Raw genomic sequence first — 27,702 nt, forward strand, 5'->3', positions numbered from 1 at the left:
TTTTCAAAAATTTGAAATTTTGAATCCATCGAAAAACTGCCGGTTTCCACTGAAAACCGGCGGTTCCATCGTTTTTTTTCAAAATTTTGATTTTTTTTAAAAATTTAATCACAATTTTCCCCTATAAATACCCCCTCTCCTCTTCATTTCTACTCACCCCATTCTTGTGTTAATAAGAATTTCTCTTCTCAATCTCAATTTCTCTATTCTCCATCCTTATTCTCGCAAGTTGTTTACGTTATTTGCGCTCGTAATTTACTCACGTTGTTCACGTTATCATCTTCACACAATCACACTACTCTCTATTCTCCACTTTCAATTTCCATAAATATCATGTCTTCATCTCGTCGTGGTGGTGATCGGGGCAAGGGAATTGCCCAAGATCAAAGTGATACTCGTCGTCGACGTGCCCCTACTAGAGCACAAGTTGCGGAGGAGGTGGGAAGGCGAGCCGCTCTTCGAGCACAAGTAAGTTCTAATATGTTTTTGTTTTTTGTTAATTCATTTTTATTAAATTCATAATTTCATTTTTCAACATCTATGTGTATGTGTTTTATTTTTGTGTTAGTGTTTTTACTTAGTTGTATAATTTTCGTAGGAGGAAGAAGATCGAAATGCGGCCTTGTTACTTGCCCTCGCCGACGACGACCAACAAGGGGGGCATTCACATTCGGCTTCGTGTTTCGAGTACGATGTGAATCTATCGTCGGAGGAAGGCGATGATGGATCGCATCAATTCCCCCCTTCTAGCACCGGCCAAGTTGGCGAAAATGGTGAGGAGGCCGATGCTCCTCCTTCCGCAGGACGACAAAAGAAGAAGATGCCTCCCAAGTTGAAATATGATATCTTCAGCAAACATTACAAGAAGGTCTCGGTGGTAATTTCAAATCCTAATGATCCGACCACTACCGTGGAGACAAGTGAGTTCAAAGCATACTGCAACTATTGCGATAAAGTCTATCCATTTGGAACCGGTGGGGGATATGGTACTCTCCATCGCCATTTGAAGAAAAAACACCCCGTGGAATATGGGCATACTAAGTCCCAAAGCCAAATAAACTTCCCCGCCGGCTCATCGTCTCAAACAGGTACGCCTCTATTTAAATATGATCCCAAAAATGTTACCGATGTCATGGTAAGATGGGCGGCAATGAAGCATTTGCCGTTCAATTTTTTTAATGACAAAAAATATGAAGTTACTATGCAACCCGTTTTTAATGTTGCAACAAAAAGAATTCCCCCCTCAACTGCAAAAAGATCTAACAACCGGCAGTTTTTTGATAAAAAAGAGAGGTTGGAAAATTTCTATCCAACTTGGGGCACAAAGTTAATATTTGCTCCAATGTGTGGACGGATTCTTTCCAACAAAATTCTTACATGGGAATTTCATGTCATTTTATAGACAATAGTTGGTCTTTAAATAAACGTTTGATTGGTTTTAGACAATTTCCTTCACCACACACCGCACAAGCAATTGCATCTTTAATTATTCAAGTTTTGAATGATTATGAGTTATGCAACAAGATATTTTCGGTTGGTTTTGATAACGCAACCACTAACACCGCAAGTATACCCGATTTAATTGCGGCTTGCTCCCCGGTGATAAGTGGTAAGTATTTTCACCAACGATGTATTTGTCATATATTAAATTTATGTGTACAAGATGCCTTGTCTTTATGGCAAAGACATATTCAACCTATTACAACAGTTATATCCTTGATCCACTGGCAGCCTCAAATCGGCAAGGTGTGGAAGAAGTATTGCCACTCGAAGAAAATAAGGTACACAACTTTTACTTTAGACGTGTCTACTAGATGGAACTCTACATATGATATGTTTCATTCTACATTAGAGCATATGGAATATTTGGTTGATTTTTATAGAACTTTCTCTGTTGATGATTTATATCTAACCTCTTCTTGTTCGGATCAAAGCATGAGCTTATTTAAATTATTCAAAGGTTTTCGAAATGCCACCGTTGAGTTATCGGGTGTGTATTATTGCACATCCGTTCGTGTTTTAGAACATTGCATGTACATATCACTTGGTTTTAAAACTGCAATGAAAAATTCCACAAACAATCTTGAGTTAATGTGTGTTTTATATTACATGGTTGAAAAATGGCTCAAGTATTTCAATGAGATCCCAACGGTTTTTTTGTTGCCAAAGTTTTGGATCCAAAGTGGAAACTAGTTGGTACTTTAAAAATTTTAGAAATTTATTACAACAATTTGGCTTCTATTGATCTTGAACCACTCTGAGCTTTGCAAAATGATGAGGACGACAACTACATAAACCTAGCCCAAACATTCCAAATAAACCTCCCCCACCTCCCAACCCTCCAAAGAAGTTTTGAGTTCGACTTGCGGGCTCTCTTTCACGATTACGAAGCCAAGTACAACAGTACCCACCAAGTGAGACCTAGACCCCCCGTCAAATACATAACTTTGGCTTCTTCCAAGTTGATGACCCCGACGCCCAATCCCAATTGGCGGACCTATACGGCTTCAGCAGCGGAGGAAGGACGGCAAATTCGGCAAGTGAGTTAGATTTATATTTTGACTCACACTTTTTATTCAATGAGGAAGAAGGAGGTCCCGTTCCCCAACAAATCGACGTCCTAGATTGGTGGGGATCACACGAGAAAGATTTTCCCATCCTTGCATCAATGGCCAAGGAGATCTTTTCGGTTCCGGCTTCCACTGTCGCCGTCGAGTCCGCCTTTAGTGTTGGAGGCAACGTCTTGGACGACAGAAGAAGTAGACTCACCGGGCAAAACATGGAAGCCACCATGTTACTTGATGATTGGTGCTCCGCCGAAATTAGAGACCAAGAAACCGGATTGGGACAATCAAGTAGTACAACCCGACCAAGACTACTTCCCCGACGAAGAAGAGTAGGCGCCAATTCCTCCGATCAAGCCAAATAGGTAAGCAAGGTAAGAGAACTACGTGGACTTTGATTCCAAAATGCAATTGAGCATTGAGGATACATAGACATCTCAACTTAAATTTTAAATTTAGGTTGAGCTCAAGTCCTTTTCCTTTATTTCTTTTTTTCCCATTTGTTCCGAATATGTAATTTGTAAATTGTAATCAAGACTTTAAGTCTTTTGTAATTTAGAATTTTTAAGTTGTAATTTGTAAATTTTAAGTTGTAATTTGTAATTTGTAAATTTTAAGTTGTAATTTGTAATTTTAAAGTTGTAATTTGCAATTTTAAAGTTGTAATTTGTAATTTCGAAGTTGTAATTTGTATCAATAAAATTGCATTTGTACATCGCTTTATTCTAATTTTTTTATGCAAATATATTTACATTTTTTTACTTGAATTACAAATTTACAATGTATAAAAAAAAATTAAAATGAACCGCCGGACCGGACGAGCCGGCCCGGAACCGGATATGCACCGCCGGTTCCTGCGGTTCACGTGAACCGGCGATTCACGGTTCACGAACCGGAACCGACGAACCTTGGTCGGGACGGTTCAGGTTCACTCATTTCTTGAACTGGAACCGGCGGTTCCGAACCGTGAACCGCCGGTTCCGAACCGTGAGCCGCCGATTCCCGAACCGTGGTGACGTCTAGTTCTGTGCTAAAAAAACCGATGTCGTACTCATCACCTTTTTAATTCACCTTTTATTTCCTTTCCTCGCTAGTGGAGCAAATTCCCATATGCAAAATAAACTTATTAAAAAACTCTTTCATGCAAATCTTTTGGTAATACAGGCTAAGAGCATCTCCAATGGCGGACGTCCGGTCGGACATCCATGACGGGCGACCGGGACGTCCTCCATTGTGGCGTTTCAACTCGGATACGGACGTCCCGTAAGGACGTCGGATGTCCTCGGACGTGCGGGCGACGGGCGGGCAGACTTCCGCCATTGTGGCGTGGGTCGGACGTCCGGGTCGGACATCCGGTATATTAATTTTTTTTAAACTCTATATATACGGCTCGTTGAACTTCATTTCATTCGCACCACTTGTGTTAACAAGTTTCTCTCTCTACATCTCTATTTTCAAGTATATCTACAATGGCTAGTGACAGTGATAGCTAGGATGAATTAGAGGTCGCTGTGGAAGGTGCGATAGATAGGCTGCTACACCAGAGGGAGCAGCGGCAGCCGTGAACTATAATACCCCGTGACCACATTGCTGCACATATTCGGTTGTATCAGGAATACTTCGCTCCGCAGCCGTGTTTTGGGGCTGACTTATTCCGGCGACGTTTTAGGATGCATCGTCCGCTGTTTATGCATATCGTGGGTGCTTTAGAGAGAAGATACCTGTATTTTAGGATCAGAGAGGATGCAGCTGGTAAACCCGGACTCACGCCCTTACAGAAGTGCACTGTCGCAATCAGACAACTGGCGTACGAAGGCGTGGCCGACATGTTCGACGAGTACCTCCACATTGGCGAGTCGACATTCGTCGAGTGTCTGCAGAATTTTTGCGCGGGCGTGAGAGCGATATTCGGTGAGCGGTATCTTCGGAGTCCGAGCCCCAAAGACTGCCAGAGTCTGATAGATATGCATGGGTCGGTGCACGGGCTCCCTGGGATGTTGGGCAGCATAGATTGTATGCATTGAGAGTGGAAGAACTGCCCCGCCGCCTGGAAGGGGATGTACACTACTGGCTTCAAAGCCAAGCATCCCACGATGATCCTTGAAGTTGTAGCTGACTACCGGCTGTGGATATGGCATGCTTATTTTGGAGTCGCCGGGTCGAACAACGACATCAACGTTTTCCAGTCGTCGCCCCTGTTCAATGCTCAGTGCAATGGCGTTGGTCCCGCCATCAGTTTCGTCACCAACGGCAACCAGCACAATATGTGATACTATTTGGCGGATGGGATATACCCAAACTGGCCCGTCTTTGTGAAGACAATCAAGCATCCGCTCGGACAAAAGAAGTCATACTTTGCGAGCCGTCAGTAAGCAGCGCGCAAGGATGTGGAGCGGGCATTTGGTGTGCTCCAGAGTCGATGGGCGGTTGTCAAAGGTCCTGCACGGCAGTGGTATATTCCCAACATCGGCGATGTCATGTACGCATGTATCATAATGCACAACATGATTGTCGAAAATGAAGCTGCGAAACTGACTCAGTGGACCAATGAAGATGATACGGGTGCAGGTCCAAGTCACGGCGTGACCACTGCGAATGTGAATATGGGGGTACCTCATGGAGAGGTCGAGCGGTTGAGTGCATTTGCCGACATGCGGCAAACAGATGCCCATGTTCGACTTCAGAACGATATTATCGAAGAGGTTTGGACATGGAAGGGTTGACGTTGATGTTAGTACTTTTTTTGGTTTTATTACTATGTAATTTTTTTTTCAAATCATGTATGTTTTTTTTAAATGAAGTTGTTAATTTTTCCCGTTCGTATTCGTGTTGAAATTTTATTTCCGTAAACGTAAATTGCTTTATTTGTGAATTTGTGATTTTTTTATTGCGGGAAGTCCTAGTGGGAAGGGCGATGGGAATGGCGGATTGTGAAGGGGATGTCCTATGGATGTGGCAGTGGGATGGAAAGTCCTAGTGACGTGGCAGGAGGTGTTTTTGGGAAGTCCTAGTGGATGTTCGAGTGGGACATCCGCCCACTGGAGATGCTCTAATGTAAATATTATAATTAGTTCAACTTTTAGGAAACATTAATTAACTATTAGTATTAGATTATAATCATCATAAATAGTAAACAGAAATGTGAAAAGAAACAGAAAAAATGTTACGAACACTACTCACACGTCTTATTTTTAATTCGCTCTTCCTATTTCTTTTATTTATATTTTTGCAATTTTTTAGTTAAATACTAAAATGAACTTAAAATTAATTAAATTTATAACTTTTTGGACTTCATTTATCATGATTAATATGTATTAGTAACTATTTCAATTTATAAATTTAATTAATTTATGTTCATTTTTGTATTTGAAAAATAATTGGCATACTACGTAAATAAAAGAAATGAGAAGAGCGAGAAAAAAGAAATGTGTGGAGTGTTCTTAGCTGTTTTTCTCTTCATTTTTTCATATTTCTATTTTACATGATTTAAAAAATCTAATAGGTAATATTTCCTCCGTCCGCGAATAAGAATTTCATTTTTCCATTTTAGTCTATCCGTGAATAGGAGTCCCGGTTCATTTTTACCCTAAATGGGAATATGGTTCACATTCTACTCACTTATTTCACTCACATTTCATTTAAAATTCATATATATTTCCATTAACTTTTTTTCACTCACTTTTCTTAACATTTCTTAAAACTCGTGTCATCATGAAATGAGAGGGACGAAAAGAGCAATAGTTAATGAATGTTTCCGCAAAGTTCGAATTAATTTTGTTAGAGCATCATTAACGCTCGTGGCCGGGCCACAAATCGCGAGTCCCGGCCCGAGCTCAGCGTTGGAGGCGACGAAGTTCCGGCCCAGGCCGGTCCCGGGGTCCGGTCAGTCCCTGCGTTGGAGCCTCTTGGGCCGGGCCCCAAACCCCATTCCTTTTTTTTCTTCTGATTTTTTTAGCATTTGAAGAAGAAATGGAAGAAGAATGGAAAAAAGGAAGAAGAATGGAGAGGGAGAGGGAGAGGGAGAGGGAGAGGGGGAGGGAGAGGCGTGCATAAATGTTGGGAAGTGGAGCCTATTTTAATATTCACATTTTTATTGGGAAGATGAGATTATTTTAATTCTCTTATTTTTTTAGTTTATGGAGTATAATTTATAATTATATGTTAGAAATTTATAAGTGGAGCTCTAATTTTGATTTTCTTATTTTGTTCAATGTTTTTAATTTTTAGTTTATAATTTATTATTTTTGAATTAAAAATGAATTTTTCATATTTTAATTATTCAACGTATTCTATTTTACGAGTAAAATAAGTTGGAGTTGTGAATAGTTGCGGCCTGGGTTGGGGCCTGCAGGGTTATAATAGTTGTGGCCCGGGACTCAAATTTAGGGAAATGATGACGTGGAGGGGACTTGGGACCTGATTCCGGACCAGAGTTAATGATGCTCTTATGTACGAAAAGATTAGCACGAAAGAGTTTTTTAATAAATTTATTTAATTATTTTGCATATGGGAACTTGCTCCACTAGCAAGGAAAGTAAATAAAAGAATTAAAAAATGAGATGAATATATATCAATACGGCATCGTTTTTAGCACAGAAGGTTGTACTGTGGCTTAAGCAACAACAGAGGATCCGGGTCCAGTAGCAGCTTGAGGGCACCCGCAACGCGTCTCGTTGCGGTCCCTATCTCGTCTCGGAGAGACGAGACGGCAGTGACACAGCATTGCGGGTTCCGTCTCGTCCCCATCCCGTCCCGTAACTCGTCTCGGAGAGACACTCGGCGAGCTGTCTCACCACGCGCGTTGGCGACGTGGAGAGTTGCGGTTCGTCCGTGACGCCCACTCGCCGGCCCGCGAGTGGGCGCCGTTTATTTCCGTTGAAAATGTATTTTTTATTATTTTTAAAAAAAATCAGAAAAAATAAAAAAATCCCAAAATTATACTAGCCGTTTATAGCCGTTTTTTACAATTTTTTTATTTTTTTTGAAATTTTTTTAAACTCCCAATCACTTCTATAAATATCAAATTATTCTCACAAATTAATCCACAAAATAACTCTTTATTCTTACTCAAACACTCTACATTCTTAATCTCAAAACATTATTCTTCTCCCAAATTTAATCAATTCATGGATCCATTTGAGCAAATGCGTCGAATAACGGAAGAATCGCTAGAAGAAGATCGACGTAGGGAGGCGGAAGAAGCCGCGCCGTCCCAAAGGCGATCCCGGACTTACATCCATCGTAACCGGGATGAAGCCGCCGCAAGGTTGGTACGCGACTACTTCTGTGAGAACCCGGTATGGGGAGAGACCTACTTCGGGCAAGATCGGTTGTCTATTCGGGCAAGGACACGTGATTCTACCACCCACACCCAACTCCAAGATGGTCTAATGGAGCACATTTGGGCAAACTTTGGCAACCAGTAGAGTGCGCGGAAGAAATTAAATTATGTATTTTTAATATTTTTTAGGATTTTAATTATGTGTTTTTTTTAGTTTTTGAATTTTTAGTTGTAATTTTATTTTATTTTATTTAATGAAGTGTGTTTTTATTAATTGAATTTGTTGAAAATAAAAATAAAAAATAAAATTGAATGAATAGTTAAGAGATGAGATGATTAACAGACGGTTAAGAGATGAGGGTTGCAGGTGCTGTCTTTTGATTAAGAAATCGAGTGAAAAGTCCAATATGGCCATGAACAGTTTAGAGATAGACTGTTAAGAGACGGATAAAAGAGAGCGCGACGGATGGTACGAGTAATATACCTATCTCGTAGCTGGCTCGCTCATTTAAAAACACCATCTTCGCTTTCATTCACAGTCTCTCTATCTGCTCGAAAATCTCCACCCCTATCTCTCTCTCACACACACACACCTGCTATGTAATGTGCTTTCTCTCTCTAGTAGGTCTGTTTGTCTCTCCTCATTCTAAATTGCTTCGTTTTTCTGACTTTGACTGACAGTGATGTGACTGTTGAATTTGGTGGTGTAGTTGGTGATTGAAGTAATATATTTAGGGTTTAATTTTGAAATTAGGGTTTTGATTGGAGATTTCTAACGGTTCCCCTCCTAATTCATTTTGCAGTGAAGCAGTTCATTGGTTGCTAATCGGTGCTACGTGATTGGGGGATTGAAGTAATTCGAGTTGAGATAATTGTTCGCCGGTTGGAGGGGGACTTGCCGGCGGCGAGATGAGCGCGTCTAGATTTATTAAGTGCGTGACCGTGGGCGACGGGGCTGTGGGTAAAACATGTCTGCTCATTTCTTACACTAGCAACACTTTTCCAACGGTAACTTTTTTATTTATTTTTAGTTGTGCTTTAATTTTCATTTTTGTCAGTTGTTGGGGTTGTTTTAATTTGGGTAAGAGAAGGTAATGTTGATGTTGGTATTGTACTACTGTTTAAGCTTTTGTAGTCAATGTTGTTTTGATATGGTTGGGAAAAGAGTTTTTTCCCTTGCTTGTTAGGGCATTCTGATATTGATAAAAAAATTTAATGTCATGAACTGTTGGACTGTGAAGATTATTAGTAAGTACCTGAGGTGGATATGGTTTTGAATTATCAGATGTCTGGAAAAGAGGATGATTGGGATATGCTTTTCACTGGACTTTTTGTCATCCACATGGCCACCTTTTTTTCAAATTACCTAATTTTGTTTCTACTTTTAACAGTGAATTTGAATTCACGTGGTTTATTTAGAGCATCTCCAGTGGGCGGACATCCCACTACGACATCCACTAGGACATCCCAAAAACACCTCCTGCCACGTCACTAGGACTTCCCATCCCACTGCCACGTCACTAGGACATCCCCTCCTATGTCCGCCCTTCCCACTAGGACATCCCGCAATAAAAAAAAATCATACATTCACAAATAAAACAATTTACATTTACGGAAATAAAATTTGACCGAGAATACGAACGGGAAAAATTAACAACTTCATCGGAAAAAGCATACATGATTCGAAAAAAAAAATTACATACTAATAAAAAAAACTTCATACATTATCACGTCAACCCCTCCGAGTACAAACCTCTTCGATGATATCCTGCTGAAGTCGAACATGGGCATCTGTTTGCCGCATGTCGGCAAATGCACGCAGCCGCGCGACCTCTCCATGAGGTACCCCCATATTCACATTCGCGGTGGCCACGCCGTGACTTGGACCTGCACCCGTATCATCTTCATTGGTCCACTGAGTCAGTTCCGCAGCTTCATTTTCGACAATCATGTTGTGCATTATGATACATGCGTACATGATATCGCCGATGTTGGGAATATACCACTGCCGTGCAGGACCCTTCACAACCGCCCACCGACTCTGGAGCACACCAAATGCCCGCTCCACATCCTTGCGCGCTGCTTCCTGACGGCTCGCAAAGTATGTCTTCTTTTGTCCGAGCGGATGCTTGATTGACTTCACAAAGACGGGCCAGTTTGGGTATATTCCATCCGCCAAATAGTACCCCATATTATGCTGGTTGCCGTTGGCGACGAAACTGATGGCGGGATCAACGCCATTGCACTGAGCGTTGAACAGGGGCGACGACTGGAGAACGTTGATGTCGTTGTTGGACCCGGCGACTCCAAAATAAGCATGCCATATCCACAGCCGGTAGTCAGCTACAGCTTCAAGGATCATCGTGGGATGCTTGGCTTTGAAGCCGGTAGTGTACATCCCCTTCCAGGCGGCGGGGCAGTTCTTCCACTCCCAATGCATACAATCTATGCTGCCCAACATCCCAGGGAACCCGTGCACCGACCCATGCATATCTATCAGCATCTGGCAGTCTTCGGGGCTCGGACTCCGAAGATACCGCTCCCCGAATATCGCTCTCACGCCCGCGCAAAAATTCTGCAGACACTCGACGGCTGTCGACTCGCCAATGTGGAGGTACTCGTCGAACATGTCGGCCGCGCCTCCATACGCTAGTTGTCTGATTGCGACAGTGCACTTCTGCAAGGGCGTGAGTCCGGGTTTGCCAGCTGCATCCTCTCTGATCCTAAAATACATGTATCTTCTCTCTAAAGCACCCACGATGTGCAGAAACAGCGGACGATGCATCCTAAAGCGTCGCCGGAATAAGGCTTCCCCAAAACGCGGTTGCGGAGCGAAGTAGTCCGCATACAACCGAATATGTGCAGCAATGTGGTCACGGGGTACTTGAGTTCGACGATGGATCGGCCGAGGTACCGCCGCCTGCTGCCGCCGCTGCAACCTCTGTTGTAGCAGCCTCTCTATCGCACCTTCAACAGCGACCTCCAACTCATTCTCGCTATCACTTTCACTAGACATTCTAGATATACTTGAAATTAGAGATGTAGAGAGAGAAACTTGTTAACACAAGTGGTGCGAATGAAATAAAATTCAACGAGCAGTATATATAGAGTTTTAAAAAAAAAATTTAAAAAACGGGACGTCCGACCGGACGTCCGACTGGACGCCACAATGGCGGACGTCCGCCCGCCCGTCGCCGGGACGTCCGAGGACACCCGACGTCCTCACGGGACGTCCGTATCCGACCCTAAACGCCACAATGGCGGACGTCCCGGTCGCCCGTCGCGACGTCCGACCGGATGTCCGACCGGACGTCCGCCATTGGAGATGCTCTTAGCTTTATCTTTTTATGAGATGGATACAAATTTGAAAAAAGAGAATATTTATCTAGATTCCTTTTCTTCTTTTAGTGTTTCCTGATTTACTTTTCATTGTGTCCCCTTTCAATTCAAATGTAGATTTTATAAGTACCATAATGTTGCAACTCACTTTTCAATGATATAGATTGTTCTTACTGATATTGCATTAACCAAAAGTTCATAGACAGTAAAAGTTTGTGAACCTTTTCTCCTTGTTGGACCTGTGTAGTCTCTGAGTTGAACTGTAGGCTCTGCTCCACTTTGTCTTGTTTACTTTTTTTTTTGTGCTCTACGACATATCATGTTCAAATTGGTTACACTCTAGCCACATGCTATTATAGTTTTCAGCAGTCAAAACTCAAAAGTTTTCCTTCTTGGTTATTAGGTGTCTAACCGGATCATATTTTGCATTGGCCTAAACAGGATTATGTCCCTACTGTTTTCGATAATTTCAGTGCCAATGTAGTAGTGGATGCTAGCACTGTTAATCTGGGATTGTGGGATACTGCAGGTATATTGGATATTGCCATGTCTATCTTCTAACTTATCGTACAAAAAACTATGAAATGGAAATCACCCTACCCTTTATTCTACAGGTCAAGAGGATTACAATAGATTGAGACCGTTGAGCTACCGTGGGGCTGATGTCTTTATACTCGCCTTCTCCCTTATTAGCAAGGCAAGTTATGAGAATGTCTCCAAGAAGGTGAGCTTCATATACCTCAGTGTATAGGAATCCTTACCTCTTCATAGATTTTGGTTTCTCAAACAACAGTTTATTAAAAGAGGAAAGTAACTAGAAATGCAAGATTTTTTTTTCATTTTTCTACGCTTCGTTGAAGGATAAAAAATTTGGGCACTTTGTAAACCCGTTTAATAGCTTTTGGCTTTCCTTGTGCCATCCTTTTTGTCTGAATAAGCTGGAGGGGCTGTCTGGTTATATAAACTTTGTTATGCCACATTCCCCCTACTCCCACTCTCACTCGTTCTGGACAAAGTAGAGAAAACTTTGAATTGCATGACGTTGATTGTTTAGATTTCAATTTTCAGTGGATACCTGAATTAAGGCATTATGCTCCCGGAGTTCCAATAATCCTTGTGGGGACAAAGCTCGGTGAGGATCTGATTCTATATTTCTTCCACTGCACCCAGGACTAAATTCCCACCCATCTTTTTGCCTGGAACATTGTTTACAATATATATCTATTTGCTGGCTGACTATCCTTACATCACATGAGACACGGATTATTAAAATGCTCCTATCTAATTTCAGTCTTGAATTATATTTTCTCCCCCAGCATATTCTCACATGACACATATGCCATGCCCATGCGTACATTATGTCATTGAAGTTACCACATGCTACTATTCTTTGACATTTTCAGATTGTTATTGGTACAATCTATTGGAATTATGATTCAAACATTTATCATTGCAACTCCGTTTGGTATACACATGACTCTACCTCTTTGTTCTCTGTCCATGCAAGAATGAAGTGGAACCTCTAGAATTGTCATGAGTTTAATCCTTAATGAAGAACGGCCTCATATAAATAAGTTACTGATTAGGCTGTTCTGTTACTTAAAATGTACTCTTATAACATGTTTTGAAATTTGTAAGCCAGTAAGAAACTACAGAGAGAGAGAGAGAGAGAGACAGAGGAACACATGCAGTCTTCCCCTTTTCCTGCTCTTCATACTTAAATAAATATGTACTTTTTATAGTGGTCCAATTCGAATCTTTATGCCTTGCAGATCTTCGAGAGGATAAGCAGTTCTTCGTGGACCACCCTGGAGCAGTGCCCATCACAACAGCACAGGTATGTATGCAATTTGACTCTGGCTGTTCATCTTCATTGGGTTCAAACTGAAATTTCATACTATCTTGTCTCTTTACTTGTGAAAGTAAGATGGCTTTTCCTTTCACCATTCATAGGGAGATGACTTGAAGAAATCGATTGGAGCAGCTGCTTACATTGAATGCAGTGCTAAGACACAACAGGTTATATTTTAAACTTTTGACCGGAACTACAAATCTTTAGTGGATACATCTGCAAATTTCACATCATATTTTTGTTTCAAATATTGCAGAATGTGAAGGCTGTCTTTGATGCAGCGATAAAGGTTGTTCTGCAGCCGCCCAAGCAAAAGAAGAAAAAGAAGAGAAAGGGGCGAAAAGCATGCAGCATATTATAATTGGTGAAGAGGATTCGCATCAATTACTTGGCGGTTTCTCTTGTTTAGAAGTGTACTACTCTACTCCTAATCCTACTCCCCCTTGAAGATGCAATGACCTCAGCTTTACATTCTTGACTGACTGTATTAGGGAGATATGTTGAAGCATCAACTTAGTCGATTTCACATTCTTAGCTATAGTTTTCACTATGTATGCTTGTGATTGAGGTGTGTGGTAGTATGAAAAATTGCTCCATTTAGGCCTTAGATTGAAGTATTTGTGCATACCTTAAATTTCTCCTAAGGCGGATGGTATGCTTTTATTTTTTTGTTTTGGTGGTTTTTTTTCTTAACAATAATATGCTATGTATTTGGTTTGATGGAAAACTATGCTATGCTATGCTGGTGTTGAGCTTCACAGCCGATGAGAGTTGTGTTTTGATGTATAATTTCTTCCCCGTCATTGTTAATATTGTGGAATGCAAAACAATTGATCGAATCTCTTTTGTCGCAAGGAGTTGATGTTTATAGGCATCATATGTTTATATGTATTAATTTGTCTGCTTCCATGGTTTTGTGGGCTAGCATAACAGGTCGGTCGGTCAAACACTTGTTTCTTAGAGCATCTCCAGTGGTCGGCGAGCCGCTGGCTCGCTGATTTTTGGCGCTCGCCGAACTGCTCGCCGAACTATTGCAGCCGACGAGCGCCAAATCGGCGATAATTTCGGCGAGGCTACGCCGATTCCCGGGCGCTCGCCGATTCTCTCGCCGATCGGCTCGCCGCTATTGAAGCCTCCCGATAGGCGAGGAACCGGCTAGCGAATTTTTTTTATTTTTTTTTTAATTTTCGAAACACTATATATACGCGATTTGCACGACATTTTCATTGGCGCCACTTGTTTTAACGAGTACTCTCTCTATCTTAATTTATGTACAAGATCAACAACAACACGAAATGAGTAACGCGGGTGGTAGTAGTAGTGGTAGTGGTGGGGATGCTGAGGAGTACGAACGGCGTTTGAACGAACATTTGGATGCCTATATGTCCCGAGAGATAGACCGGCTGCTACAACTGGCCTCGCAGCCGGCGGTACCTCAACCTCGACCCGTTGTCCACCGCCGAGCAATGATTGACCGGGATCACGTAGCTGCACATCAGCGGCTATACGAAGACTACTTCGCACCGGAGCCGCGGTTTAACGCCAACCTTTTCAGGTGGCGTTTTAGGATGAGCAGGGGCCCTGTTTATGCGTATTGTCGACGCTTTGGAGCGTCAATATCTGTGTTTCCGCTTCAGGCATGATGCGGCTGGCAGACCCGGCCACACACCTATTCAAAAGTGCACTGCGGCAATCAGGCAGCTGGCCTACGGAGGCGCGGCAGACATGTGGGAAGAGTACCTCCACATCGGCGAGACGACTGCCCTTGAATGTATGAAGTATTTTTGTCAGGGCGTGGTTGAAATATTCGGTGAGCAGTACCTTCGAAGCCCAACCCCCGAAGACTGCCAGGAGCTGATGCAGATGCACGGGGAGAAGCATGGGTTCCCGGGTATGTTAGGCAGCATAGATTGTATGCATTGGGAGTGGAAGAACTGCCCTGCTGCCTGGAAAGGGTTCTACACGACCGGCTACAAGGGAAAGAATCCCACGATGATCCTCAAGGCCGTAGCTGATTACCGGCTGTGGATTTGACATGCTTATTTTGGGGTAGCCGGTTCGAACAACGACCTCAACGTCCTCAACTCGTCGCCCCTTTTCAACGAGCAGTGCCAGGGCGTCGGTCCGGCCATCAGTTTTGTCGCCAACGGCAACCAACATGATATGAGCTACTACTTGGCGGATGGGATATACCCTAGGTGGCCCGTCTTTGTGAAGACGATCCGATGCGCATCAGATGAGAGGAATGCCTACTTTGCGGCACGACAGGAGTCGGCGTGCAAGGACGTGGAGCGCGCATTTGGTGTGCTCCAGTCTCGATGGGCGGCAGTTAGGGGTCCAACGCGTTTGTGGCATGTCGACTGCATTGCTGATATAATGTACGCATGTATTATCATGCACAACATGATTGTCGAAGATGAAGGTGTACAACTGACTAGTTGAGCCAACGACGATAATGAAGCCGATCCAAGCCACGGCTCGGCCGCCCCCAACGTACGAAGCGGGGTACTCACGATGAAGCCGGCCGCCTCCAGACACATGCCGACATGCGCCAAGTGGATGCTCATATTCGACTCCAAAAAGATTTAATTGAAGAGTTGTGGGCGCGAAGGACTGCACGACGATAGGTTTTTTTAATTATGTAATTTTGTTAAATTATGTAATTTTGTTAAATTATGTACATTTTTTTAATTTAAATGAAATTATCGAATTTTCCCGTATATGTGGCGTGAATTTAATTCCGTATTTTGTGTGATTGTTAATTATTTATTTTTAGTGCTGATGAGGTGGCAAGGCTGTGGCTGGGCTATTGCTTGTCCAGTTGCTTGTCCAGCTGATGTGGCAGGAGGAATTTAGTGCTGTTGATGTGGCATGACTGAGCTATGGCTGGGCTATTGCTTGTCCGCCGACCACTGTGGATGCTGTTATAGCTTGGCTAAGACTTTATTTTAGAACAGCTTGTTACAAAGCTGACTTTTGTGCAATTTTATTTCTTTATGGAGTATGATCGTTTAAAAAACTTTACAAGTTCATAAAATTTCTTGCGAACAATATTCGATTGGAAACATTTTTAATCATTTTTTTTGAAATCGGAGGTTTTTAATAATATGAAACAAAAGTTGTAAACATTTTTAGAAAAGTTCAAGATTAGGGATACAAATCAAGATTAACCTTCAGTAAAAACTTACCTACATTTTTATATGTAAATATGTGTGGAATTTGGAGTCCATGTAATAAATATATAAATCGTACCTTTAAATAGGTAGAGGTTTTACTTTTACATAACACTAATAAAGGGATATGGTGGACACTCGAAGTCGTATACCATGTGTTTATTTTTCCTACAAACTACTGAGGCCTATCCTTGAAAAATAATGATTCAACCCAAGATACAATGATTATTTTTAATTATCCTTAGTTTAGTTTCACCAAACCAAATAATCAACATTACTTCACGGTAGTCTTAGTGGCATCAAATTTCTCTTTTCAACAATTTCGTGATAATAATCAGATTAGTAGAGCTGCATGGTTTTCTTTTTCAATTCCAACTTTTTCTATTGAGGTAAAAACTAAAATTTGAGCTCAAACAAAATGTTACACAATTTCCCTAAAAAAGAAGTTGGTTCAATTAGGACTCTAATCAAAACAGATATATACCAGCTTACCAAAAGCAAAAGGACAAATATAAAACAGTTGCACCTCAATCAAGTAGGTGTTGCTCTGCTGTTTGCAAATGATCTGTTTCATGTTTCAGTCACTATTATTTGAAACGAAACAAATCTTCTATAGATTCATAAGGATTATAGTGCAGATTTTGACATAATCCCAAGCTGATCATCCAAATAAATTACTAGTACTATAAATTCAGAAAGTTTTTACTTATTACTATTTCTCTAAACGATTTGTCAGTTTGGATTTAGTTTAGGTGTGCTGTAAATAGAGTTACTCATATGCCAATACTAACTCAAAATCGTTTTAAATATTACACAATAAGAAGTCAATGCCACACTGAATTCCATGTGCGCTCACTGAATTAAACCTAGTCCACTCTTCCAATTAGCAGAACTTGCATTAGAATTATTATTTTAGTTAACATAAGTTTTTATTTTTTAGAAGGCCTGCTGAATGATTCCAAAATTTGTTTCATTATATCAAAGATCCATTTTTTTATTTGATCATCTTTCCCTAAAAAATTCTCGAATTTGTTACTTACACGTTGGTGGGAAATGCCAATTTTTATTAGCTAATTGCAAACTGACGTGTACCAGAATTTCCTGCCACCCCCTGATTTAATCAAGATCCCTTGTTTAGTGTTAAACATGTGATTTTAATGTAATAATCTAACATTATTGACCCTTGACTCACTTTCTTGATTTCTGACAGCGTGTTTCCACAACCACCACCATATTAGTCCAATTTGGAGAGCTCACTTATTTTACTGCACTAAATTTTGTCTTTCATTGACGAATGAGCTGTCTATATATATATATATAAACATTGCCTAATAATCATAGAGAAACAACTCAAACATTCATTGTAAAAGAAAGAAAAGAATAGATTGATATTAGCTCATTTTGATCAATGAAATTGGATATGATGGAACAATATGTGTTAGGCTGTTTCATAGCTTTGGTTCTTGGTTATATCTTTTTACAAAGGTTCACAGACAAAAATATTAAAAAGGCGGCGCCAAGAGATGCCGGCGTTGAGGCATGTTCAGACAAGGTTGTGCGCGAAGCTGATGGCCCCCCAGACGTTATCATTGTTGGTGCCGGTGTAGCTGGTTCAGCACTTGCTTACACTTTGGCAAAGGTATGTTTAAACAGATAACAAGATCTTGAGTTTTTTTTTCTCTTAGTATGGTTCTTGAATTTGATTTGATGTATAATGTCTGAAAACATGGATTGGATTCGATAGGATGGGCGCGTTGTGCTGGTAATCGAGAGGGACTTGAGCCAGCCAGATAGAATAGTTGGTGAGCTTCTTCAACCAGGAGGCTACCTCAAACTAGTTGAATTGGGAATGGAAGGTATGTTATGTCAAACTTTTGCCTTATGCAATGAATAATGTATTATAGTACTATTGAGTTTTAAGACAAAGTTGTGTTTGTTTTGTGAAGAATGTGTTGGTGGGATTGACTCTCAGCAAGTGTATGGCTATGCACTTTACAAGGAGGGGAAGTATGCTAAACTGACCTATCCTCTCCAAGAATACACCTCGGATGTCTCGGGCCGAAGCTTCCACCACGGCCGCTTCATCCAAAGGCTACGCGAAAAGGCCGCCTCTCTTCCCAAGTAGGACACTAGGCCTTCTCCCTTTCTCATCGTGTTTGTGTCGTTATCGTGTGGATTCTGATCATTCTTGTTTTGTTCATGCAGTGTGAGGATGGAGCAAGGGACTGTGACATCGTTGATTGAAGCAAAAGGGACAGTGAAAGGAGTGAAGTACAAGAACAAGAATGGTGAAGATGTGAAGGCATTTGCCCCTCTCACAATAGTGTGTGATGGATGCTTCTCCAATTTGAGAAAGAATCTATGCATTCCACAGGTGAATGTCATGTCCCACTTTGTAGGCATGGTGTTGAATCTTGAAAATGGAAAGCTTCCACAGCCCAACCACGGCCATGTTATCCTGGCTAATCCCTCGCCTGTCCTGTTCTATCCCGTGAGCAGCACCGAGGTCCGGTGCCTAGTCGACATCCCAGGCGCCAAGCTGCCCTCCATCACCAACGGTGACATGGCCAAGTACTTGAAGGCCACGGTGGCTCCTCAGCTCCCGCACGAGCTCCACGATGCGTTCGTGGAGCAAGTTGAGAAGGGGGAGATAAGGTCCATGCCTAACCGGACCATGCCGGCCTCTCCCCTGCCCACCCCGGGTGCCATCCTGCTCGGAGACGCATTCAACATGAGGCACCCATTGACGGGTGGGGGGATGACTGTGGCCCTGGCAGACGTGGTGGTGCTCCACGATCTGCTGAGGCCTATGAAGGACTTCAGCGACGCTGCCGCCCTCACCGAGCATCTCGAGGCCTTCTACACTCTTAGGAAGGTCAGCATTGATTTTTCATCCATCTTTGAATTGGATATTTGAATACATTTGCTTGTGTTTTGATTGTTTTGTTTGGTTGCAGCCGGTGGCCTCGACGATTAACACGCTGGCAGGAGCTCTGTATCAGGTGTTCTGCCCGAGCGCGGATGACGCGAGCCGGGAGATGAGGGAGGCCTGCTTTGACTACCTGAGCCTGGGAGGGATGTGCTCGGAAGGGCCTATTGCGCTCTTGTCTGGCCTCAACCCGAGGCCGATGAGTTTGGTTGCGCATTTCTTTGCCGTGGCTGTTTATGGAGTCGGCCGCCTTGTGTTCCCACTTCCTTCACCTAGCCGAGTGTGGCTCGGAGCCAGATTGCTCATGGTGAGTTTGAACCTAGACTCACTCAAGTCTTGGTAACAAGTTTGGCACATTGATAAATGGTAGTACTAAAAAGGTGGTTATTTTGGCAGAATGCATATGGAATCATATTTCCAATAGTGAGATCAGAAGGAGTGAGGCAGATGTTCTTCCCAATCACAATTCCTGCATACAACAGGGGTGCCTCTGTTGTTATGAAGAGCGCCATGTTTGACATGATGGCTTAGCCATCTTCTTTTTTTGTTACACACTTATACTAGTCATATTCTTTTTTTCATTCTTTCTCCATCAATCAATCAATCAAAGTTGTATAGTTAAGATCAATCAATATAGTTAATATGCTTGTGCAATTAATGTGTTTCAATTCAACACTTATCTCACAATAAAAAAAAAGGTACTAACACAAGATTGTGATTCCATCACATGATGGCACATGCGGTAGGATTTTCGTCGCTGAAGGCGGTGGTGTGAGCTGGCTCGCGTATCGAACGTAGGGATGGTCCACCTGGTCGTAGGGGACGTACGGCCACAGCTCGGCCTTCTTGCCGGTGCGGTGAGCCACACGCGCAACGACCTTTTCGGGGTCCACGTAGCCGGTGACCTTGAGCTTGTTCAGCTTGGGAGATATGTCTATTGATGTCACGCCTTTCATTCCTTCCACAGACCTCTCTCACACCCTTCGCAGTCAATCTTCATCTTTATCTCTACTGTCTAATTACAACACCCAATTCATAACATCTCTTTTTACATACAATATGCATGTAACGGATCATTTTTAGATTCTAAACTAATACTTCATTTCCATTTTTCTAACTCCATCATGTCTTTTCAACTAGACTTAAAAAACAGAGACATAATTGAAAATTAATAAAGGAAAAGCAAAAACCTGAAGCTTCTTGTGTTTCTTATGCTTGGAATGGCCGCTGGAGCAATTTAAAACATGATCCACAACACCCATTTTCCTAATATATTTATTATCTGAGCTTCTTCACTAAATAACCTTTCTGCTAACTTAGGAGCTCACTCTCTCTCACACAGGTACATTTGGGATGTCAAGTATGAAGAAGAATGATTGGAGTTGGAGAAACATAAATATCTGATTTCTTTTTTCACACAACATGTGAATGTGAGAATAGTGGACCCTCCTTTGTGACTGAATTTAGGAGGTTAAGCCTCATTCAAATGGGCACCTCTAGTTTGCATAAGTCTATTGGATTCAAATTATATTTTTGGTATTTGTTCATTGAGTTTTATGTATAATAAAATTATTTACTAGTATATCTTCTCTGCAATCTCATATGACTACAATATGAATCGTGAATGAGATAATATTTTATTTTTCATCTCTCTATGTTTGCGCTTTAAAAGTAACTATTTTGTCCACATGCAGACTATATATATTGGACACCATTTGCGTAGCATAAACACCATCTTTGACACAATTGTAGCGCAAATTAATATTGGGCCGAATGATTTGGACCATTTTTCTGTATAAATAATTCGTATTTTATTAAGGTCCATTTCGTTTTTTTTGACTTTCACGTTTATTTATACATTATTATTTCAATGCATTAAAATGAAATATTATTATTCCCAGTCCATAAAAAAATATTCCACATATAGAAGCAGCGCCAGTTTAAGAACACTATCTCTATCTAAAATACAAGAAAATGATAAGAGGAAAAAAGAAAAAGAGATAAAGATAAAACTTTATTTTATTTCAACAGAGATAAAGATGAAACTTTAGAAAAGTCAAAAGATGTGATAATTTATGAGTAGGTAAACCCAGTGTGGTGTGGTGCAAGTTTGTGGCAAGTTGAGATTAATATTAAAACATGCAATTGGTTGGAACGAATTAAACAAGTCTTGCCTTTTCTTTTCCTTTTCCTTCAGTCAAATAATTAGATAGGTAATTTTCTACCCACAACGAGTAGATAAATGACATTGAAGTTGAGCTTATCGACCATTTACTAATTTATTTGTTTTCACTTGTAATGTAGAAAAAGATGCCTGTAAACATTTAAAATTTGTATCGTATATTTTTTGGATGGAGATAGTACATAATATGAAAATACATGTAATCATGGCAAATTATCCTTTATTTTTGGCAAATTTTACATTCAAATAAGCGGGTTTTCATTTTCTACGAATCATACGGAAATCACCTTCTCTCTTAATCTCTCTTTTATTTTATTAATTTTGCATAATATTGATATTGGATGAAGAGTGAATAAGACAATTTATCAAGTAAATTAATTTTAGTTATTAGTAATTATAATTTTTCAAATATTAATAATGGATGAAGAGAGTATAAGAATTGATAATCTGTCACCAGATAAAGTAATTTAATTTTAGTCTATGAGTACTTAATTTTTCGAATGTTTAATCCGGAATATATAGTTTGATCATAGGTGGCATCAGAAGCCATGAAATGATGACGCGTTGCGATAAAAATGAAAATGAAAATGAAAACAGCAGAGGATGGTGAGTGGAAATTAATTAAAATAGTGAAAATGGGCATATGAAAATAGTAGAAATAAATGGAGTTCACATCACATGCATTGCAACAATAAACTCAACATCATTACCTGCAAACAACATGCAACTCCATGCCTCACCTCGTGTATTTTTCTCACTGTGTGTTTTCCTCTTTCAATTCCCAACTATTTGTAATCTAGCGATCGACTCATCTGCATGCGTATATCATATATACATTTAGCCACCAAATTCTCCAAACATAAAAATCAATTCCTAAACATGCTCAGGGACATTCATTCAATTTCAAAAATCAATACAATATTGTAGTAATGTTTTTTCTTCAAAAATGTAAAACTTATGGTGTGTTTTTCTTGAGGTTTCCTCAATCATGCCATTTTGTTGTTTCATTATGTATAGTAATTTTACATGATTTATTTGATGGATAACCACGTCGATCAAGTTAATGTGTTGCGTATTCAATATCGTTTAATGCCTCTTTTTCACTTTGCTTACCGATAAATGGAAAATTAAAATATGGTCGGCTAATTGATTGGAGATTAGGGTTTTTAATTCTTTTTATAAGTCTGCGTAAACAAATAATACACTTCATTATTTTGTCTATATATATTTTTTTTACCCTTAAAATTAAGCAATATCACTCAAAACCACAAATAAGGGCATCCAATCCTTAAGTATTACACTATTCATGAGTACTACCAATAACCGCGATATTGAAAATTACCAAGGCACGGAGAAATTGAAAATAACAATATATATTTACCTATTTTTCATTTTCTTATTTTTTTATTCTTTGTTATTTACGTCTTCCAATTAACTTGATTTTCGAATTAACAAGAAATACACAAAATTAAATAAATTTTATTTACAAAAAAAAATTACGAATCCCAATTGCGCATAAGCTTGAATTCTGTGGTATTACATGACCACGTAGATACAAAGCCAATGAAGCTTAAATATGGCACTGATTGAGAATTGACTTTAGTGATTTGTATCTAATTAGTTGAGAAATTGTACCTAATACAATGATAGATTTTATTAAAATTTTGAAAAAATTAAAATAAAAATTAGAATAGGTCCACTTTTGTATATATTCTTCACATGCATATTATTTTTAATCAAAACTTTATATTAATATTCAAATTAAATCTACATGGTAAAAAAATATAAACATTATGATGACAAAATTATAAAAATTTTATTATAAAAAGAAAAGTAAAAAAATACTACAGAAAACAAAATTTTAAAAAATTGGAATTGTTTTGGACCCACGACCTATAGGTTTTAACAAAGTACATTTACCACTAAATCAAACATTGATTTTGTATTAAAATCTAATAAATTTATATAGAAGAACTATAGCGTAAAATCAATTGTTTCACATCGAACTCACAAAGATTATTCAAGCTGAAACATGTCTATAGAATGGTCCCTCTAGCAAATACAAAATCCACTCCTGATCTAATGTGAAGTATTAGTAGTATGAATTTCAAAATACTACATTTGAAATGTCACAGATTTTAATGCACAGTTAGTAAAGTAAGAGAGAGATAGAAAGAAAAAAAGTTATTGAACTATTAAGTGAAGAATGAGACTCGCACCTTATTATAGGGAGAAAATTTTCCTTAAATGGAATTGGTATATTTTTAAGGGACATCTCAAAATGTCAAATGTGGTCTATATTTAAGGAGCGGATGGAGTATAATGCACAATAACAACTCTATAAAGCCAAAGAATAATAATGGGTGCTTTAGATGGATTTTCGTGGATTGCATTATAGACTGTCTTTGTCGGATGTTTTCAACGCATCTACCATCCGTTCGCGTTGCAGATGCTCGAGGTTAAGCCGTTTCCTGCGATATTGTAGTTTCGTTGAAAGTTAGTTTTTGAGATAAAGATGAGTTGATCATTGGTTTCCTTAAATGAAGAAGTGTGTGAGATGTATATGAGATGTGGAGTGTGACTTAAACGTGGAAAAAATGACACATCTCACAGGAAATGACTTGGGAAATGCAATTCAATAGTAGCTTCCACGATAAAAATACATTCGAGATCCGTCTTCTCCTCTCCACCTTTAATAATTCACTCTTTCACTTTCACAACAATCATTCCTACGGTCTCTACACAGATGCATAATAGTAGTAAAATAGATATTAATTAAACTATGAATTAATAATACTGGAAAAAAAAGAAACAATAACGGCTAGCTCTAGCTATGTACTAGTGGTGAAATGGCAATTCATAGTAGTATTATAGTTTTATACTTTTAATACTTGGGAGAATGATTTTTCTTCAAGTTTGTTATTTCTGGTTTGCCAGCCCTGAATTAGTCTATAGTTTTTTAATTAAAGTTTGATTTTGTGAGAGTGGTGTTTGCGTCTTGTTCGGCCAGGTGGACTGTCAATTAACACATGTATGGTGCGCCTATTCAATTTATTATTCTATACCTAATAACACTAATATATACTACTAGCTCCGTCCACAGTCAATAGTAGTAATATTTTTTCATTTTAATTAATTTCTCTTTATAGAAGATAGAGTTTTATTCTTCATTAATAATACTTTAATTATTATTTATTCTATCTATCAGTTTTATAATTAAAGTTCGTATCGTCTACTATTAAGAATTTTGATAATGGATAAGAGATTATGTAATATATAGAGAGTCTAATGCATGGACAGACCCAAATGAAATTGACAAGGGACAAAAGCCCTCAGTGATTTTTTTTAAAAACATTTTCTATTATTTTTAAAAAAAATTAAATTTAAGTTAAATTATTATATAATAGTCTCTACAAGTGATGTAAATGATCTAAAAATATACTTTGAAATAAAAATTTAGAAATCACAACCTCTATCAATGTTTATTTCTGCGTCTGCCTTGGTTTGACGTGAAGATGTCCTTAGATGAGGACACATGATGAGGATGAAACTAATAAAGTTTTAAGTGACATAGATGATTGTAACAATAGGCACTTAAAACCTCAATAATGGAACTCAAATCAAAAGACGCAAGTACTTAGACTTTACAACGTATTTGGATATAAGAGCGTCCACTATAACGTGGACGCGGCTATAGCCGCGAGCGGGGCGATGGCGGGGTGGACGCGGCGGGTGAGGGGAGGGACGGCGGACGCGGAATCGCCGCGTGCGGGGCGAGGACGCGGCTGAGGGTGGCAGAGAGAGAAGGAGTGGGGCTATAGCCGCGGCTGTCTATTGCAGTAGCCGCGGCTGACGCAGCGGCGCGGCGGTTCGAGAAGGGGGGCGGCGGTGGGAGGGGGCTGTCCGCCCCCTATAGTGGACACCCTAAGAAAAGGGGATAGTGATGGGACATGCAGGAAATGAAAATGGCTCATACATCAACATAGTATAAATGCACACAACATCTTTATTCACAATTATTATCACTCCTTGTATATCATTGCACATATTCACCGTCGACAAGTTTTCTCGATTTATGGCACCTGTATGTATCGTGTGAAGTATGACTAATATGTTTGTTAGGAAAATATGCTGTTCAATCCAGACTTCAATTTACCTTATCCTCGCTAGGGATTGACAAGCAAATAAATCGTGTACCCCATTAGTTTTTATTTCTATTTATAATAATGAGGAAAATGTTTTGTGTTTACACTATATGACTTTTCCACCCTTTTTCCTAAAGCAAATTAAGTAAGTACTTGCCTTTCCTAGCTTGTTTTATTAGGCAAATGAAAATTTTACAACATCTAGCTGGCTCCAATGGCAAAATTGAGATATAGTCACTCTCATAATGAGGAGATATTGCTAGGTTGTTATATATAGTTGTTACCGACAAATTATTTTGAAAATCTTTATAGTCTATATTAGTATGAAATTCATGAATCCATGACATGAAATGTATACCTTTTTTTTTTTTGAAATTTTAAAGATATTTTACAAAAATCACTTAATTTTTATAGTGTTTTAGGTGGGTAGTTGTTTTGTTTTATCAGCATTCATTATACTTTTGATGCCTAAAAATCGTGTACACTAAGTTATGGCACGAGTTTTAACAAAAAAATTAGTTAGAATGAAGTGTGAATCGAGAATGGTCCAACTTCACAGATACAGTATAATTTGAGAAATATTAGATTTCTTTTTTTAGTAACATTGTAAATAAGTGAAGGAAATTGTGTCCAAATGATAGAGAAATGAGTGTGCGTTATTTTGGGGACACCCAAAAATACCAAAATGTGCATTATTTTGTGAGATGAAGATAGTATTTAAATGAGTTAGATACAATATAATGTTAATTAAATATTAAACATAAATAAAACTGTCGCCCAATACTATAAAGTTTGCTATTGTTGAATATATATATTTTGCCCCGATCTATGCTATACATATAAGAAGTTTGATGTCCTGCGCTCACCTAATGCTATTAATTAATTAGTTTGTGTGTTGCGTTTTATTAATTATCGTACTTCACACTATGGACGTACGTCAAAATGTAGAAAAAAATTTATAATTGTAATTAGTATATATGTATTTCGTACATCATAACAAAAAAAAATAGATGTGTGGTATCAATGATAATCAAAGATAAAGAAAAGCATCCACGATCAAGAGCATATAAGTGTATTATGAAACTTTTTATATACGGAGTAAATAATAGTAGTGCATTATACCATTTGAGAATCCAAAAAACGAAATATACATCATATTGTGCTACAGAAGTAGGGCTGGGAAAATATACCGAAATACCGCACTTACCGTACCGAAAAAATATCGAAAATATCGAATTTTCGTATAACGTACTTTTCGGTACGGTATCATACTGTACCGACAGTTTTAGGTACGGTAAATGTATGCATTTTGTATATACTGTGGTATACCGCGTTATACCACATCATACCGCAAATTTACGGTATATACCGGAAATCACGGTATACCGCGGTATACCGCATATTGTGGTATACCGAAATCACGGTACGGTATACCGATAAAAGCGGTACGGTAACGATATCTAAATTTTGGTATACCGACTTTTCGGTATAACGCAATTACGGTATACCGACAAAAGCGGTACGGTAAAGGTATGGTTTTTGGTCATACCGCACGGTACGGTACGGTATGCGGTATGGTCATTTCGGCGCGGTATACCGTACCGTTCCAACCCTATACAGCAGTATTAAGATCATAAAACTAAAAGAAAACATATATATTCCGTGTGAGCAACAATTAATGCAAAATATAGTACTATGATGATGCAAATCAAAACCAAAAAAAGAAAAACTTACATAAATATAGTCGGAACTTAACGCTTAAGCACCACAATATTTCCAAAAGGAAAAACCATTATCATAGCGAATGGAGTACTATACGACACTGAGATCTGTCGTTTTGCTCCGGATTAGTAGCCTAATGATGACGTATTAAGTTAATAATGCAGCAAGTAATGGCCTTCAAAAGAGAGAAAAAAGGAAGAGACTTGTCTAACTCACGCACTAATTTGTGAAAAAAAGTATTCTCCTAGTGGTGTTACAACGTCGTGTTTGGCTAATAGTCATAATTTTGGCAATTTTGGAGAAGTGGGGTCTTTGGAAAATTATATTTGGCATGCCGTATATTATCACATATATTAGCTAGGGTTTTGATAATTGTATGCTATTAGGCCATCCACAGTAGGAATAGCCCAGCAATAGCCCAGCCATAGCCTAGCCACTGCCACATCATCAGCACTAAAAATCCTCTTGCCACATCATCAAAACAAGCAAATAGCCCAGCAATAGCCCAGCCATAG

At 39.4% G+C, this 27,702-nt stretch overlaps 2 protein-coding genes and 1 pseudogene across 2 annotated transcripts; 2 read left to right on the forward strand and 1 right to left on the reverse strand.

The window, feature by feature from the left end:
* Positions 1 to 8,328: 8,328 nt before the first annotated feature.
* On the forward strand, positions 8,329 to 13,875 carry LOC121765778 (rac-like GTP-binding protein ARAC3). Its single transcript, XM_042162006.1, has 8 exons — positions 8,329 to 8,470; positions 8,649 to 8,853; positions 11,626 to 11,713; positions 11,799 to 11,908; positions 12,253 to 12,316; positions 12,957 to 13,021; positions 13,138 to 13,203; positions 13,293 to 13,875. Exons 2-8 carry the CDS (start codon positions 8,755 to 8,757, stop codon positions 13,395 to 13,397), a joined length of 597 nt encoding a protein of 198 aa, XP_042017940.1. The 5' UTR covers positions 8,329 to 8,470; positions 8,649 to 8,754; the 3' UTR covers positions 13,398 to 13,875.
* Positions 13,876 to 17,524: 3,649 nt separating this feature from the next.
* LOC121766152 (squalene monooxygenase SE1-like) lies at positions 17,525 to 19,792 on the forward strand. Its single transcript, XM_042162504.1, has 6 exons — positions 17,525 to 17,848; positions 17,954 to 18,065; positions 18,156 to 18,330; positions 18,415 to 19,084; positions 19,167 to 19,445; positions 19,535 to 19,792. The coding sequence occupies exons 1-6, from the start codon at positions 17,618 to 17,620 to the stop codon at positions 19,667 to 19,669; spliced, it is 1,602 nt and encodes a 533-aa protein (XP_042018438.1). The 5' UTR covers positions 17,525 to 17,617; the 3' UTR covers positions 19,670 to 19,792.
* Positions 19,773 to 20,783, reverse strand: LOC121766153 (annotated as a pseudogene).
* Positions 20,784 to 27,702: the final 6,919 nt, after the last annotated feature.

This window comes from Salvia splendens, chromosome 14 (genome assembly GCF_004379255.2).
Source record: "Salvia splendens isolate huo1 chromosome 14, SspV2, whole genome shotgun sequence".
Classification (NCBI taxonomy): domain Eukaryota; kingdom Viridiplantae; phylum Streptophyta; class Magnoliopsida; order Lamiales; family Lamiaceae; genus Salvia; species Salvia splendens.